Source organism: Heliconius melpomene, chromosome 13 (assembly GCF_056956725.1).
Source record: "Heliconius melpomene rosina isolate 202511_hmr_F chromosome 13, ASM5695672v1, whole genome shotgun sequence".
Taxonomy (NCBI): Eukaryota; Metazoa; Arthropoda; class Insecta; order Lepidoptera; family Nymphalidae; genus Heliconius; species Heliconius melpomene.
The window spans coordinates 18505794-18524356 of NC_140401.1; the positions used below are offsets into that span (position 1 = coordinate 18505794).

General features: G+C 38.6%; 1 protein-coding gene across 4 annotated transcripts in view; it reads left to right on the forward strand.

The window, feature by feature from the left end:
* LOC146533256 (E3 ubiquitin-protein ligase TRIM33-like) overlaps positions 1 to 18563 on the forward strand; it is a 32563-nt gene that overhangs the window by 1685 nt on the left and 12315 nt on the right. The window contains exons 2-9 of one of the 4 annotated variants that reach the window (XM_085195705.1): positions 2050 to 2299; positions 5030 to 6099; positions 6191 to 6208; positions 6434 to 6701; positions 7040 to 7207; positions 7527 to 7663; positions 7757 to 7876; positions 8079 to 8147. In XM_085195705.1, coding sequence (XP_085051831.1) covers positions 2050 to 2299; positions 5030 to 6099; positions 6191 to 6208; positions 6434 to 6701; positions 7040 to 7207; positions 7527 to 7663; positions 7757 to 7876; positions 8079 to 8147 — 2100 coding nt within the window. The remainder of the gene's footprint in view (positions 1 to 2049; positions 2300 to 5029; positions 6100 to 6190; positions 6209 to 6433; positions 6702 to 7039; positions 7208 to 7526; positions 7664 to 7756; positions 7877 to 8078; positions 8148 to 18563) is intronic. The other 3 variants (XM_085195706.1, XM_085195707.1, XM_085195708.1) reach the window with 3 other exon arrangements.

Consider the following 18563-nt stretch of genomic DNA (forward strand, 5'->3'; position numbering starts at 1 on the left):
TTAAATTTTTGTAGTGGCAAACTAAGAATACACTGCGAAATTTTATTATATACACGTACTCCCATCACTATCAGACCCATAAAGGATTTATTAACTTGGTGAAAACTTGGTGTAACAAGCTTATCTTTATTTCTCGTTCCTATCGTATGACTGTCACCATTTTTGCTATGACAATGTATATTTTATCGGACAAAGAGAATGTTATAATATAGAAATTGGGAAGCAACTGTAATAATACCTGCATCTTTGAAAACATCTCGCAGAGAATCTCGAGCTATATCTCATGGCTCTTTTTTGGAGAAACAAATATTGAATTGATATATGCAGCACTGCCCCATAGCAGCATTCCATAAGATAAAATACTATGAAAATAGGTATAGTAGACTAGTCGGGCAGTTTCAACGTCCGTCATTTGTCTTACTTTTTTAATTGCGAACGCAGCAGAGCCTTTTTTGTAATAATTAAAACCATACTTTTTAGTAGTTCAAAAGGGCGATAAAAAATTTTACGATTTTTCACTTTTGATACTTTACGAAATTTAAAACACGCGGAATACTATTAAAGCTTTCCACGCACTTCCCACGTCAGCACACCGAAAGAGACATATAATTACCCATAAATCATTTATTTACTTTTTGGAGGCGATAACTAAAGGTTACATGTTTGTCTTTGTTTCTCGTACCTATCGTAGGTCTGTCACTGTTTTTAGTAAAACATTGAATGTGTTGCGAGGCAACTGTAAGAATACCTGTATCTGTAAAAGTTTGTAGTTTTTTGAAGAATAAATCTTCTGGTTTACCTCACCCACAGCTGGGCTGCGGTTATCGGAAGCGAGGAAGAGGGCCTGGCAGTTAGTCTAGACACGGCGAAGGCCCTCAATCGAGTGTGGCACGGGGCGCTCGTTTCATATTCATTTCATATTCGCTTTCTCACTGGGCTCAGCATTGAGGTCGCTGTCGACGCTTTTGCTCCGAATACAGCAAGGCTGCGTACTGGCCCCTACGCTTTAAGCTGTCTTCTGCATATCAATGACATGTTAGAGGATTATTACATACTTTACTATGCAGATATATAGATATATAGATATATATAGATATATCCATATAGCACAGTAACCGCTGTGTACTCCGGCGCGACTCCTAGCGCGGAAGTTTTCCCTGGGGGAAAATTTCGACTAATGCCGAAATAAAATTATGTCTTCTTGAGGCATCCCTCGGGAATGTTTCACAATGGGCTAAAAGGAACTTGATTCAATTCAATCCCCTCTCGACACAAGTTTGCGTGGTAACCATTAAGATAATCCCATTTACCGTGGTCCTTCAATATCAGTCAGTATCAGCATATTGCGCCTTAATATTTCGAGTGAATGCCAGTATTGCGATCATCTGGAAAGCAAACCAAATTGACTTCGAAGAAACTGGGTGTCATCGGCAGGGCGAGACAGTACTTAACGCGAAAACACCGTTTGGCCATATATAGGGCCCAGGTTCGGCCTCATATGGTATTGTTCTCATCTATGAGCTGGTGAACCGCAGTTTCAACTTGAATCATTTGATCACATACAACGTAGAACCGTTCGAATCATTGGCAATACAATAATATGTGAAAGGCTTGACATTTTAGCTTTGTGTAGAGACGTCTTTACGCTGTGCGTTCTCTACCGCATTTATCATGGGGAGTGTTCTCGGGAACTCTTTGACCTGGTATCTGCCACTGAATTTTCTAACCGCACAGTACGCCACAATTTTAAATATCGTCCTCACCACCTGGATACGTGGCACTACTACTGTGCGGTTCTGTAAGAACTTATTTCCACTTGCCACACAAATGTGGAATGGCCTACCTGTGGGAATGTTTGCAGGTCGATACAAAATATGTATCTTCAAAAACCCCAGTTACTTCCATCTTAAAGGTCAGCAACGCACCTGTAGATACTCTGGTTTTACACGGAGTTGGAGGCGGCGGAGATCACTTACCACCCGAGCGCTTGTTTACCTTGTGCATATAAGAAATAATTTAAAAAAGTGTTATATCGTAGCATATTTTCAGGTAAGCGGCACAAATGAGGGCGCCGGCACAAGCGCGGCCGTGGAAAGCAAGACGGAGGCTGAGGGCGCGGACTCGCTAGCCTCGCCCACTGGTCGCTCGCTGTTCCTTACCATGCGCTGCGTGTTCTGCCAGCAGTGCCTGGCACAGAGCGAGGGCACGCCCAAGCTCATGGAGTGCCTGCACTCGGCCTGTGAGTCCTGCGTCAAGGCTAAGATTGAGGAAAAACTTGCTGGGAGTAGAGATTTTTTAGGTATTTATGCTATATTTTGATGTTTTAAATTGTAAGGCCTTCGTGGCGGCAAGGCAAAGCGCGTCATTGAGATCCGTCACTCAACGCACAATGCCTCGATAATTCAGCGGAAAGTGGGGAACGGAGTTTCTAAACACGAGGTTCCCACTGGCTACGCTGTTATACGTAGCGGAATACAGCGTGAAGCTGAAAAAACAAATTAAATTGTTTATTTTATATACAAGTGGGCTTGTACGGTAACAGCATATAGGGTAAAATATTTTACACCCATAACTAAAGAAATTAATCAAGATACCTCAACAGTTTAGACGTAAAATTTTTTTTTTTCATTTCACAATATTTATCCATATCTGAATTTCGTGTGACGCACACATACGTGTGCGACGTTGCCGCTTTCACAGGTAAGCGTGCTTATGTTATACTTTACAAATAGCATTTTATTTTAAAACGACAATTATATTATTTATTTTGTTTGGAAAAATAACTTTTTCATTTTTGGGAATTAATTTTTATTCTGAATGAATTAGGCTTTTATAGAGTAGCTAAAACAGTGGTTTAATTTAAAGTGGTGCTGACAATTCCAAACAGTATAAAGTCAAAGTCACATAATTTTATTCAAAATAAAAAGCGACATGCTCCATTTTTTAAACTTCAAATAATCTACCACCAATTCACCAAAGTTAATGCCTTGAGACCCGAGAAGAACCGGCGGAAGAAACTCAGCGGGACTTTTTAAAAAAAAAAACAATTACATGTATTTTAACAATGATACTTTGAGTGTGTCATTCATGTAATCACTAATTTCGTAATAACCTTTAACATACACACATCTTTTCACAACTCTTTTTAATTGTGATGTAGAACATTCTCGGGCGTTTTCTGGGACCATACTGTAAATGCGTCCACATTGTCCCATAAAAGAATTACGGTCTCGATATAATCGGGTTACAGGTGCGATAAGTTTACTCCTATTTCTAGTATTTTTTTTTCTCATGTACATCACCAATTCTGGCAAAATCATTAATATTCTTTTTAACAAACAAAATATTTTCAAAAATGTATTGAGATGCAACTGTAAATTAAATAAATTAAATCTTTAGGGCCTGTAAGTTATAAATTGCGCGAAGCGAGAAGCGAACTAGCTTCTGCAAGACAAAAATTGGATCAACATCGGCTACATCACCTCAAAGTACGAGTAGAATGCCGTAGGATATAATACTGTGAAAGTAGCTAAAGTAAACAATGCGAGCCGTTTCCACGCCAGTTAATTGTCTGATTTTTTTAACCGCAAAAGCTGCTGAGCTAAGTTTATTCTCACTGTAAGTTAGAGTCAATGGTGTTACCGAGAAATGCCGTAGAATCGACAGGATCCACGGCTTCACCATTCAAGAGTACATCTTTAACAATTTTTGTTTTTTTTTTTAGTAATTTACTATTCAATCTTCGATCAATTATACACTATATAAACGATTACATACAAATGCAGCTTCAAAATATGGCACCAGTCAATATAAACAGAAATTCAAAGAACACACAGACTTATCACATAAGATCATTGCAATAAAATCCAACCTTATAGCAGTGCGTTAAGGCTTAGTTTCGTATAGCGCGTGATAGATATAAAACATTTTATTCCTAATCTATCTATGTGACAAGTGGGCTTAGAGGGAGGAAAGTATCCGCGACACTGCCACGTCAACGTTAAGATACTAGACTACCATCTAAGAAAAATGGTTATATTTTCTCAATTTTAGATAGTGTGTGTTTTTGTATTATTTTCTGTTATTTTAGAATTTAATTTATTTATCCCGTTATTTTAAGAATTTAATTTATATTTACGCTAATATTAAAAATAAAAATATAAAATTTTGCTTCTAATGAAAAGCCAAAACCTAACTAAGACTTTTTCTTCTCATCATATTCGAAAAATTTAAAATGATACCGTCAGTCAGTATAGTTGTAGAAATTAAGCCACATCAGTCGCAGAGGGTTGTATTCCTTGACATAAAATAGAACATAGAAGTTTATCGAGTCGAGTCGAGTCGCTTTATTGACAATATGTTGGCAAGTTTAGTAAATTTCCTAAAAGTAACCTTTTATTTTTAGTAATTTTTTAGTAAGAATTAGTTATTCATATATTTTTAGACTATGCTAATGACTATGGTAATCAATTTGTGTAATTTAAGCATATTTTTGTTTTCACTCTTTTGTACTGCTTTGTATTTTACAATTTAATATTTCTTTAAAACAGCTAGTTGCGATAGATATACATTTATGCAAAAGTTGTCATACGAGTTGTCAATCAGTGTCCAATAAACTACCAAGCAAATCACACGTCTTTTATTCAAATAAATCTCGGAATATGAAACTCAAGCAAATTTGACTCTTAAATACATACACATCCACTCCACGCATGTTTTAGTCCAGACCAACCAATATTCGTAGTCGCAAATATTGGCCAAATGATGAAATATTTGTAGTTAATTGTTTAATACTAATTTTATAAAGCACATTGTGGCATTTTGACTCGTCCGCACGTTGGGTGAGGTTGGAAAATACTAAAATAAAATCGAATAATTGTTCGTGCTTGTGGAAATCGAGCCCCAAACCTGATACGCCCACAGTCACACGCTTGCCCCTGCGCCATGACTGGCCTCATTTTGTACTTATTACGTTTTTATTTATTTTTCTTTCGGATGCTCTTCATTGAGAAAACTATTTTTATTTAAGGCGCTGGGCGCGTTACCATATTGTGCGCTGCGTGTCGACTGCACTGCCAACCCAGCAACATGATCGACCAGAGATTCGTTCTCGAGAAGGTGGCGACGGAGCAGGCGGGCGGCGCGGGAGGTGCTGCGGGCGAGCAGCAGTGCAACAGCTGCGAGGAGCCCGAGCCCGCCTCCAGCTACTGCGTGGACTGCGCCGAGTTCATCTGCGACAGCTGCGTGCTGGCGCATCAGCGCCTCAAGATCACCAAGGAGCACGCCATCAAGTCGCGCGATGAAGCAGTGTCCGAGCTACGCGCGGCCAGCGGCGCGGCGCACGACATGTTCTGCCGCGACCACCCCGCTGAGCGCCTGGCGCTGTTCTGCGAGACCTGCGACCGCCTCACGTGCCGAGACTGCCAGCTGCAGCACCACCGCGACCACCGCTATCAGTTCAGCGCCGAGATGGCAGCACAGGCGCGCGCCTCGCTGACCGCGCTGCTGTCCGAGGTGTCCTACAAGCGCGTGCTGCTAGGCTCTGCCATGAAGGTTATCCGCGACCGCCAGGCGCTCATCGCCGACAAGAAACGCGCGCTCGTACACGACATCACACAGACCGTGGTCAAGCTCACCAACGCCGTCAACACGCGCGGCAAGCAACTCGTGCTGCGCCTCAACGAAGTGTGCGACGCCAAGCAGCGCACGCTGGGCGAGAAGAAGGACGCGCTGGAGCAGCTTGCTGCCATCACGGACCACTGCGTGCGTTTCGTGGGTGCCGCGCTGCAGCACGGCAGCGACACGGCCGTGCTGCACAGCAAGCGCGCCGTGGCCGCGCACCTGCAGCGCATCAAGAGCCGCCGCGCCGACATCCCCAACCCCGAGATCCCCGTGCGCATCGCGCTGGCGCTGGACAAGCTGCCCGAGCTCGTGCGCGTGTTGTCCTCGTTGGGCGCCATCGTGGTGGACGGCAAGGTGGACGGCGGCGCTGGCGGGGCCAGCCCCACGCCGCCCCCGCCTGCGCCTGTGCCCCCCGCGCCCGCGCCTCCACCGCCGCACTCCGCCGTGGCCGCGCTGCAGCACGTCGCCATGCACCAGGTACGCCCGCGCGCTGACGCCCGTACGTAGTGTAGTAGTACGAGCGCCGCGCCCTTACTCACGTCACTGTCTGTTGTGTTTCATGTCTCAGACGTTGGCACGATACCAGGTTGGTCACTTGACGAGCATAATATTATGTCTTTTAATCTCTATAATTGTCTTCTTTTTTTATTTTATTTTTGTCGACATCGATAGACATTATCTATTATGTAATATCTTATAAAACAATCTAATTCGGTTTTAACAGTAGATCTATATGCATGAATTTTATTTTTAAATGTGTGTATGTATAATAGATTTTTAAAACAACTAATGTCGCATGTTCAAATCGCAGTCGTACGTGCAAGCCGTGTCGGGCGGCGTGGGCGGTGTGATGGGCGGCGTGGGCGGCTACATGCACGCGGGCCTGCACGCGGCGCGCGCGCGCACACACACACCGCTGCGTCACGCGCACGTGACGTCTACCACGCATCCGCACCACCTGCACGGCATGAGCGAGATGAACCTGCGCGGGTTGCTCAACGCGTCAGCCTCGCGCCGCGCGCCCGCGCCCCCCGCCGCGCCTCCCCCCGCGCCCTCCTTGCAGCACGCCTACCACCAGAGTGAGCGCACGCTGTATTGTATCACTGAAATAACCAAATTATTCATTACTAAATACTATTAAAAAAGAATTAAAAAAGCATCTCATTGCTAACATTATAGTTCCGATACGAATCGGAAAAACAAAACTAAACTTTTGTACAAAAATTTTATATGTCTTCTAAATAAGTATTTTTCTTTCCTAAATGTGGAAATGTTAAAAATATTAAAAATAGTTTCGATTTGCATTAAGAAAATGAAATATTTTCATCTCCAGTTTTGGTAACGAGGCAAAGCGCGACGTTTAATTCTTAGATTCCCTCTTAGGCTCTTAAAGTTAAAGTAAGGGTGTCGTTTTCAGTGATGGGCGCGTACAACACCGCGTACGGCAGCGGCGGCGGGAGCGGGGGTGGCAGTGGGCGGCGCAGCGGCGGGCCGCGCACTCCATCGCCCGCGCCGCCGCACCCCGCGCACTCCGTGCACCACGCCGCTGCCAAGTGGCACATACCCCAACAGGCTCTACCCAACGGTCGTTTACTTTTATTTGTTATAAAAAAAAAATTATGCATTCTGATTGTTTATTAACCGGGGTTATTTCAATTTTACATTTTTGACTTTTGATTCCTAATAAAATGTAAAACACAAAATTTAGACCCAGTTTGAGGTCATTGTGGTGCATAAGAACAGTCCGACTGTAAACACAACGATTACCCGCGTACTATCCTTATTCAGAAAAATAAATGATATCTTACTCTGGCAGGACAAAATGAGCTCCACCACGCAACACGGAGTGCCTTAACACTAGGTTCCCTCTAAATATTTTTTAATATATTTGTTGATATATACAGGTGGGCTGGAGACGGGCAACGCGGTGAGCGGCAGCGGCGCGGGGGGCGGTGCAGACTACAAGATCACGCTGGGGCGCCCGCGCGCCAGCTCCGCCGTCACATCCACCAACCCTAAGACGCCCAGCCCTAGCCTCAATGTACGTCCTACGCACGCACACACGCACATACACCCGCATACACACACACACATGCGTAGTCTCCGTAATGGTTCACAAGCTTGTGGTCGGCAGGGCGCGGGAGGTGCGAGCTGCTCGGGCGGCACGTGCGCGTCGGAGCTGGACAAGGTGTGTGCGGAGTCGGTGCAGGACCTCATGGCCACCATCGCTAAACTGGATTCTAACGGAGTACAGGTACTTTGCTACCATTAAAAGTAACTTAAGTATACTAAATCTAGCTTTTTAAAGAAAAAAATGATTTATCATATTATGTCATATAAAATGAATATTTATAATTATAGTGATGAAACAAAGAATTTATTCTATGATTTGCACACTCTTTGCCGCGGAGGCCATACTTTAATGTTTAATATCTCAGTCACTTTTGAAAATATAGGGCGTCGGCAGCTCAGCAGCAGCAGTCTTTCGGCTTGAGCGTACGGACCGAAACTTTGGAGTTCGCACGGTACTTGCGTTTGTTTCTTAACGTAGCTCTTTCCCGTTGCGGATTCTTTTTTTTTATCTGTTTTAATTTAGGGACTTTTTAAGTAAAAAGGATACAAAAATGTCAATCCCATCGTTCCCTTAAAACGTAACTAAAATACTAAAATACTTACTTGCTAAAGTAAATTTTAAACTTATTTAAATACACTATTTAACCTTAAACTTATACAACTATCTAGCTACAACAGAATTTGGTTTAGACAGCAGACATTGAAAAATACCCAAATCCAATGTATTTATGTTGAAACAACAACATAATTTTTGACGAGCCTCGGCATTGAGAACACATTCCACCAAGAAATGGTGTACATCTTCTATCCCATACAATTCACATTTTGGAGACGTTACTTTTTTCATGATAAAACCAAATTTTCTTAGTGGCATATGACCAGAACGATGCCTAAGACCCATAACAATTTGTTGACGCGTCATTTTTTTTCCGCAAACCAAGGGATATGAGGAAGTAAGAACCCACTGGAGTTTTACAACAATACCTTTGTGGAGTAACTTGATCACCTCGTTTAACAACTTATACTCAACTGGTATACCTCTATTGTCTTTAATACAATTATCTAAATGAAACAGTGCACTTTTACTATCAGAGAAGACAACAACCTTATTACAATTAACACTAGAAACATAAGTAAGTGCCATAAATAAATATAGCAGCAAGTTCTGTTGTCATTATAGTGATATTATTTTCAATTTTAAACATCCTGCCAACTACACCATTTGCATCAAAAAAGGAACATCCTACGTTAGAATTATTTTTAGAGCCATCTGTGAAAATGGAATACCAACCTGCATAATCTTGATTAATTTCGTGAATAATTTCATATTTTACTATATTAAGGTCCAATTTTTTTTAAGTCTTTATACAACTTAAATCCGTTTTAATTATATTTTTACTATTTATATTAGACATCCAAGTATTTAAGCTAAACATATCCAATAGGGATGAGGAGCGAATATTTTCTACTTTTGTATTTTGGTATAGGCAAGACAATAGCGGTTTCTTTTTCCTAGTCCAATATCTTTTATTACACAGTAGATTTAACTGAGAAATACATTTTATAGTTTCATTCCTACTCAATGATTCACACTTTAAACTATATGTTTAACCGACTTCTGTAAGAAAAGGAGGTTATCAATTCGACTGTATTTTTTTTTTTTTGTAATTTTTTTTTTTATGTTTGTTACCTCATAACTTTTAACTGGGTGGACCGATTTTGATAATTTTTTTTTTTATTTGAAAGATATAGCTTCCCGAATGGTCCCATTTTTTTTTGGTCCATGTCTGACAATGGTATCTATAATAAAACAACGTCTCTTTTCAATGACAGCTAATAAACAGTCACTTGTTTATTTATTTTTCTTTTTATTTTAGATATCATTACAACACCCCCACTATATCTAATAATACAAATACACTAAACCATTAAACAATTTGTACACCCAACCTTTCTAGAAATTTATAATGTTTAATGGAACATAAACTTTTAGTAAATAAATCTGCAGGCATTTCAGCAGTTGGCAAATACTTGACATTCACAATATTGTTTGCTACACATTCTCTACAATAATGATATTTAATGTCAATGTGTTTGGTTCTCTTGTGGAAAATTGGATTCACAGTTAACTTTAGAGCACTTTGATTATCATTAGAAAGATCAATACTGTACAATTTATGTGTTATTTCATATTGTAGATTTCGCAAATACACTGCTTCTTTACATGCTTCAGTAATCGCCATATATTCGGCTTCACTACTGGATAAGGCGACCGTTTTCTGTTTCTTTGCCTCCCATGATATAACACAGCCAGATAAAGAAAAACAAACTCCAGTATATGACCTTCTATCAATAATGTTTCCACCCCAATCAGCATCAACAAACCCTTCTATTACTGAGTTTCCATCAGCAGAATACTTTAAACCATAGTCTCTAGTATATTTTAAATATCTCAATAACCGCTTTACATATGCACAATGTTCATAAGAATAACAATTATTAAATTGGCTTAAATATCCAACTGCATATGCAATATCTGGCCTAGTTAAAACTACAAGATACATAAGACTTCCAATTATTTGTTGATATGGAAAACTACCTACACAATGTTCATTCTTGGATACATTTAACTTAATTTCCATTGGAGTCTGAACAGGTTTACATTGTGTCATGTTAAATTTATGCAACAACTGATCAATATAATCTCTCTGACTTAATGTTATTGTTTTCTTACATTTATCAACAGTAACATTGACACCAAGACAGTTTTTTATTTCACCTAAGTCTTTAAGCTTGAAATGACTAGCAAGAACCTGCTTTAAATACTTAGTCTCATTAGTATTATTAGAAAAAATAAAAAAATCATCGACATACAATGCTACAATAGTTTTCAACTGACCTTGCATTTTAGTATACATACATGGTTCTATTTTAGATCTAAGATAGCCTATGCTTAACAAACATTCATCTACCTTCCTATACCACGCTCTTGAGGACTGTTTGAGCCCATAAATGGCTTTCTTTAATTTAAGTACTTGACCCTTTACTGTTCTTTCAGTAAAACCTTTAGGTAAATGCATATAAATAGTTTCCTCAAGAGAACCATTCAGGAAAGCAGTTGTTACATCAAGATGTGTCGTATCCAAACCTAGTTGTACTGACAATGCAAAAAGTAGCCTAAGAGTAGTATGTCTAACTACAGGAGAGAAAATTTCAGTAAAATCTACACCTTCTACTTGTGTAAAGCCTTTAGCAACTAGACGCGCACGATATCTGACTTTATTTTCACTGTCATACTTTTTTCGAAGCACCCACTTGCACTGCACAGCCCTACCATCTTTTGGAGCATCACTTAACTCCCACGCATCATTGTCTTTAAAACACTGTAACTCCTCTTTTACAGCCAACTTCCACTGCTCCTTTTCTGGTCCATTTAAAGCATCCTCAAGAGATAAACCTGCCACATCATCCCGTAATTCACTGTCTACACACAGGTTTGATATCCCATATCTTTCTGGAACCTTCTTTATCCGTTGGGGCCGATCTTGCAGTCTTATTTTTATATCATCGTTCAGTGAGCTGTCTGCGTCTTCATAGTCGCTTGGCATGTATGTCTTATCATCATCTTGAAAACTTTCTGTTGAACTTACAGAGCTGTCTTCTCTTGGGATTGGTTCACTTTCTTGTAGTTGTGTATCATCAGTGCTATCCCCCACTGAATCAATATTCTGACTATGCACCTCAATGAGATGTTCAGATTTTGATTCCTTCTCAATGATGATCACATCTCTACTAGTTGTCACACTCCTAGTTTCTGGATTGTAGACTCTATATCCTTTTATATTTTCTGGAAATCCTATCAGGATACATTGATCTGCTTTTTTGTCCCATTTCTTGCGCTTTTCTTTTGCCACATGAACCATCACAGTACTTCCAAATATTCTGATATGACTAATATCTGGTTTGGAGCCAGTCCACAACTCATATGGGGTTTTATTATTCAATGCTGTTGCTACAATTCGATTTTGCAGGTACACTGCAGTATTGGTGGCCTCACCCCAAAATTCTTTTCCTAAATTTGCATCAAAAAGTAAACATCTTGCCTTTTCCACAATTGTACGATTAAATCTTTCACACAATCCATTCTGCTGTGGCGTGTATGGATTGCTCTTTTGATGAATTACACCAGCACTGTTCAAGTAATCTTCAAATTCTTTGCTGCAATACTCTAGACCATTATCACTTCTTAATACTTTGATTGTTTTCTATGTTTGATTTTCTACCTGAGATTTAAAAATTTTGAAACATTTTAAAGTCTCATTCCTGTGTTTCAGAAAATAAACAAATGTCATACGACTGTAATCATCAACAAACAGTAAGAAGTATCTTGAGCCTCCTATAGATACATTTTCCATAGGCCCACAAATGTCTGTATGCACAATATCTAGTAGATTACTGCTTCGATGTCCTGTGCTTTTAAATGGTAACCGGCATTGTTTCCCTTCACAACATGTTGTGCATGAAGATTTGCTTATGTCAACTTTTTCATCAAGTTTCATACCCTGCACCGCATTCTTCATCTTATTCAAATAATCTTTGTTTACATGTCCTAATCTGCGATGCCATGTTATTCCTGACACCACCGATGCTGCCAAACATTCTTGTTTTAACAGATTGACTTTGTACACTCCGTTCATCAACACTGCTGTGGCAACCAACACATTCTTCTGATTATATACCGAACAACCATCTTCCGTGAAAGATACACTGTTGCCTTTCGTAATCAGTTGGCTTACAGATAACAAATTCGTGGTGAGACTTGGTACACAGAATACGTTTTTCACTATGATGTCGTATTCACGGTTGTCCGTTACTGTCGTTATTTTTACATCGCCAGTACACGATACTGAGACCTTTTCACTATTTGCAACAACAATTTCTTTGCATTGTTCATACTGTGCATTTATAACCCAACTTTCATTTGCTGTAAGATGCATACTCGCGCCAGAGTCGATATACCATTCATCTTTGTAGAAATTTCCACTCAGAAACACTGCGCTAAAAGCATTTGACTGCACTCTTTCCTTATTTATTTTCTTATTTGACGAGTTATTTTCATTATTTGTACATTGGTTTTTATAATGGCCGAACTGTTTACATCGATAGCACTTTATCTGTTTGACGTTTGACGTCGGTAAAGTAGTGTTGCCTACGTCACTTTTTCTGGCCATAGATAAATTCGAATTTTGTTTTCCTCTGTACTTAGAATGAATTGCAAAAGCACCACTAACTTCATTCTCATCATAACTTGCCAAATCCATATCCAGCAATTTCGTTTTGATGGAATCTGCTGTAATAGGTATTCCTGAGTGCTCTATTGCCATAATCATAGGGGAGAAACGATCAGGCAATCCCGCCAACAGCAATGATCCTGTCCACTGGTCATTTATTTCAAATCCTGTTCCGCTGAGCTTCTGTGCAGTATCAATAATCTGCGTCACGTATGACGTCATCGAATTGCAATTCTCTCGGCGAATCGAAATTAAATTCCTTAGTAGACTTATTCTACGTGAAAATCCGTTATCATCGAAAAGTTGTTTAAGCTTATTCCACAATTCACTTGAAGTTTTAACGTTTTTTACATGTACGTACAGAGACGGGTCGATTGTCATTATTAGTTTGGCTTTTGTTTTTGCGTCATCTGCAGTTATTTCTTTTCCTTCTTCTGGCCACACGCAGTGCTTAGTGCCTTCCAAGATTAGAAAATTTTCTGCCGCGAAACACCATTCACTATAATTATTACGCCCCGTTAGCTTTGGTACGTTCACAAAATAGTTTGTCGACATTGTTAAATTTCAATAGGAATATACACTGCTATAATCTGCAAAATACTTGTAATTATCCTTTAACACTTGCGATGCAAAATTCTTGTTAAAATTACAAAATCGCGAAATTTATGAGCGCGGGCCCATAACCTATAATAAAACAACGTCTCTTTTCAATGACAGCTAATAAACAGTCACTTGTTTATTTATTTTTCTTTTTATTTTAGATATCATTACAACAGTATCCATGAGAAAATCACATCAAGTCTTAAATTTGCATTATGCATGTGCGCGACTAATAGCCGAATAACTCAATGTCGCGCTAACCGATTTTGATGATTCTTTTTTATTTGAAAGGATACTTCAAGGATAATTTGGTGAAAGTTTGGTTAGGTTTCGATTATGGAATCCGGAGAAAATTGAGAAAGTTTGTTTTTTTTGGTCAAAAATTAATTATACTGTAATAGTTACAAGCAAAAACTTTTTAAATTGATGTCAGAAGTGAGACTCCTGATCGTTGCATTTCTTTTCAACCAATCTCAAAAAAGAGGATGTTCTCATTTTCAACCAACTTGAAAAAAGGGAGATTCCGAATTCACCCGAATACTTTTTATGTTTGTTCTTGTCAATATACCAAAATGTAACTTTGCACAAAAATAATAGCTAATTAAATGAAGTTTTACATAGAACAATCACAACCACTCGTTGACAACCACTACCACCACCATCACCACTCGTTCAAAAAGCATCATTTTAAGATCTACCCATCACTAAAAATCGTAAAATAAATTAATTTTTAACAAAAACAAAAACCGACTTCTAACAACGAACTAAAAAGTGAAAAATAATTATATAAAGATTTTATAATTTTGAAGTCGGTGTCAAACTAATGCTACAACACCTTTACTACAATATCTAATTACTAAGCCTGTTTGTTTTACTTGGCACCGACTTCAAAATTATAAAATCTTTATATAATTATTTTTCACTTTTTAGTTCGTTGTTAGAAGTCGGTTTTTGTTTTTGTTAAAAATTTATTTTATACCTAAATAACGTCTCCTCACAAAGAGGGGAGGTATGCAAAGGTCACTTTCCATGACATGGATTGGTGTAGATCTTACATATCCACTAATAACCCTCATAGCTATATTCTGTATTCTATCTAATTTAATTCAATGTGTATTGGCACTATTATCATATAAAAAAGACCCATAGTCTATTCTACTTCTTACTAATGCTAGATATAATCTACCAAGATACAGAGGGTGCACTCCCCAGCCTGGACCCGCTAACACCTTAAGTATTTTAATCAAATTAACAACTTTTGCATAGGTGACATCAATATGTTTGCCCCATCGAAGCAATCTATCAAGCCATAATCCTAAATATTTAATATTGTCTACAACTTCTAAACTAGAACCATTAATTAAAACATTTGCGGATTCTTGACTCCTACGAATTTATATCCTGTCACTTGTTTGTCAACTCTCCCCTTTCTGGGGCTTGACGACACACAGCCATCCCTCCGCGTCCCAACAGTCTTAGATCAGGTTTCATATTCCTTCCTCTTACGGTGCTATTTATGCGTAAATGCTCGCAAGCGCCCGAATATTTCCGCACTTGCCACCAGGTCGCCGTGATAGACTGGACTAGACTTGACCCTAAACGAGTCAGTCAGTAGCTCGTTGCGCTCCTCTGCGTATACTACAATCGTACGCAATAGTACGCAGTCCCGGGTTTCCGCCACATGCCCGCGGCAGACTCGCTGAGGCGCATTGTTGGGATTTTGGCAGTATTTTAGGAAATAAATGAAAATACGTTACACTTGTTACATTTGTTATGTTACCAGTCTTACACTTGTTAGTTAGTTTAGTTATATAATAGACGCTGTTGCTCCTTACCTCCCTACTATATTTAATAATTGTATAGAGTATGGTGTGTTTGCTGACCTAATGAAACTTAGTAAAGTGATACCTATATTTAAATCGGGTAGTACCTCTGATCCCAATAGTTTTCGACCCATATACCCCTACCCTCGTTTAGTAAGATTTTTTTTAAAAATATTCTAAATTAAATATTAGTGCACTTCAGCTCACATACACTAATCTAATGCACGATAAACAGTATGGTTTTACTAAAGGTCGTTCAACTACAGAAGATGGTATAAGTCTTATAAAGAATACATATGAGGCTTGGGAGGGATCGCATGTCGCATCGATGTTCTGTGATTTGTCAAAAGCCTTTGATTGCGTACAGCACTCAACATTGGTCATGAACGTCATCAATCTTATTTAGCTGACAGAGTTCAGAGGGTTGATGTGAATGGCAAGAAATCTCCTGGATAAGTAATCAGCTTGGGGGTCCCACAACATTTTTCAAAATTAAAAGACGACAAATCTTATAGGACAATGTAAACAATGCTTTCTCAAAAGTTGGTTGGTTCAGTGTTAATAACTATTGAATAGAAAGAAAATTAAATGCATGATTTAGTAGAAGTAGAATACCTAACACGAAATTTGTTAAAGCCGATGTACTCTTGAATGGTGAACCCGTAGATCCTGTCGACTCTACGGTATTTCTCGGTATCACCATAGACTCTAAATTACAGTGGGAACCCCATATTGACGGATTGGTTAATAGACTTAGCTCAGCAGCTTTCACGGTCAAAAAAATTAGATCATTAACTGATGTGGAAACGGCTCGACTTGTTTACTTCAGCTACCTCCACAGTATTATGTCCTATGGGATTTTACTTTGGGGTAATGCAGCGGGTATTCAACCAAATATTTGTCCTGCAAAAGCGAGCTATTCGTGTAATCTATAACTTAGGCCCTAAAGTCCTTAAGGCAAAAGTTTTAAGAAATCAATATATTGACTCAACTCAATATATCTTTGAACATGTTGTGTATATTAAGAAAAACATTAATGATTTTACCAAAATTGGGGATATACAAAATATTAATACTAGAAATAGGGTTAAACTCAGTGCACCTGTGACTACACTCGACTGCATCGAATCCATAATTCATTTATGGGACAATGTGTACGCTTTTACAATAGAATCCCAGAAAACGTCAGAGAATTTTCTATATCATGATTTAAAAAAATTGTGATCTTTTCACACGTTTGTGTGTTACCAAATTAATGATTTGATATTATAAGATTAATGATTTTATAAATGATAACATGCCTTGGGAATGAAATGCTCGCTCCAATCTGTTTCAAAGGTATCATTGTCACAAATAATTAAATGTGTATTAAATCGGCGTCAGTGGTCTGGAGTTCAAAATGGCGTCAATTTGTACTAAAGTGGTATACATTCGTCAAGCGTGAGATTACAAACGCCCAGCACTCTAATTAAATGATGTTTGGTTGTTATTATTATTATATTGTACGCACCAACAAACGAAGTACCATTATCCGAGTAATAGCTCAGTTTTATTTAGCAAAATCTTATATTCATTAAAAGATTCATTTTGAGAAGTGCGAATTATAACATTTAAAGCTCTTTGCAATTCATTAACAGTTAAAACACCATTATTTAGTAATTTTCTACATTTTCTGTCAATAAAACGCAAAATGAAAACTGTGGCACGTTGAAGCCTTAAAAAAATCGTAAAAGCTTTAAAATTAATTATTTCGTAAAATTTGTTTTTTAAATTACATTAAACTAATGTAGATAGATTTAATTTAGTTTCAGGTAACGTAATATTGTCTGATAGTGAAAATTTAGGTGGTGGTAGATGAAATATCATGTAGTAAAAAACTTAGTCCCGACCACCATTCTGTAAAAGAATCGATTGTTTCAATATCTACTCCACGCGAAAAATAATCTGCTGAGTTTTGCCAGAGAGGACGTGCCTCCATTCACCATTTCCGTCTTATCTAAAATTTCTGCAACTCTGTTGCAAACAAAAAGCTGAAGCATCAGCAACATCAGCATCTTCAACCAACTTAAAATGATTGTGGAAACGGTCCAAGAATACACGGGCTTTGGTTCTAACCTTAACGAAGCCTTAACTCTTTCATAAATGCGAACTACTTCTAAGGCGCCACAGATTTCAAGTCTAGGAATAGTTGTCAGCTTACGTGGTGCAACTCAACCTTAAGCTAATATCAAACGTACTAATACTTCAACCTTGTCATTAACACTGCAGACATACAGATACGCACCGTACGCTTGTTCAGACGCATCGCAGAGAATATGATATTCAGATGATGGTCAGACATCGTTAACTACCCTGGTGGCTAACCTGGTCTCACCCTAATGCCTTAATCGCCTCATGTCCCCCAACGTTCAGATCTAATGAAGAGCGTGGAAAATCGGAATTACTTAATAATCGCATATCGTTTGACTTCCACTTTCTTAAATGCATTTTTGCTAATGCAAGAGTGTAGGTTATTTTACAACGTAGGTAATTGAGCTGAAGTTAAGCTTCATTAATATCAGATTCACCTGTGAGAAATCATCTACATAAAAATAATAAATAAATGCTTTATTCAGTAATTAAATGTTACATATACACTCTAATTTCGTTGGAATATGTAAAAAACAAGACAACAATTTAGTTATTTATTTAATTTAGTTTAGAGATGAGCGATGGCAGCCGTACTAGTGTTAACTGTGTCACAGCTGCCAGCATCTTTGACCCTTAAGACACTATTTCGATGACAAAAATGAGAATACTCATCAATTACAGATTATGATGTCGAAATAAGCAAAAATAAAGCGATATAATAAAAGGTTTAAACTAATTATTGAAAAAGAAGAAAAGAAAAACAATTAGGTTCTATATTATTACCACGTGTTAAAAGTGTGTTTGTGTGTGAGTGTGTGTGTGTGTGCGTGTGTGTGTTTATGCGCGTGTATGTATGTACGAGTCATGAATGTAAGTTAGCTACGAAGAAGATTCTCCGTATCCAAGTAGGACAACTTCTGCAGCCAGGTATTCATAACTGCTTTACATTTCGAAGAAGACAAAGGGTAAATGTTGATAATTTTGTTAACATCATTGTATAAGCGACTGCTTAGTACGTAGAAGT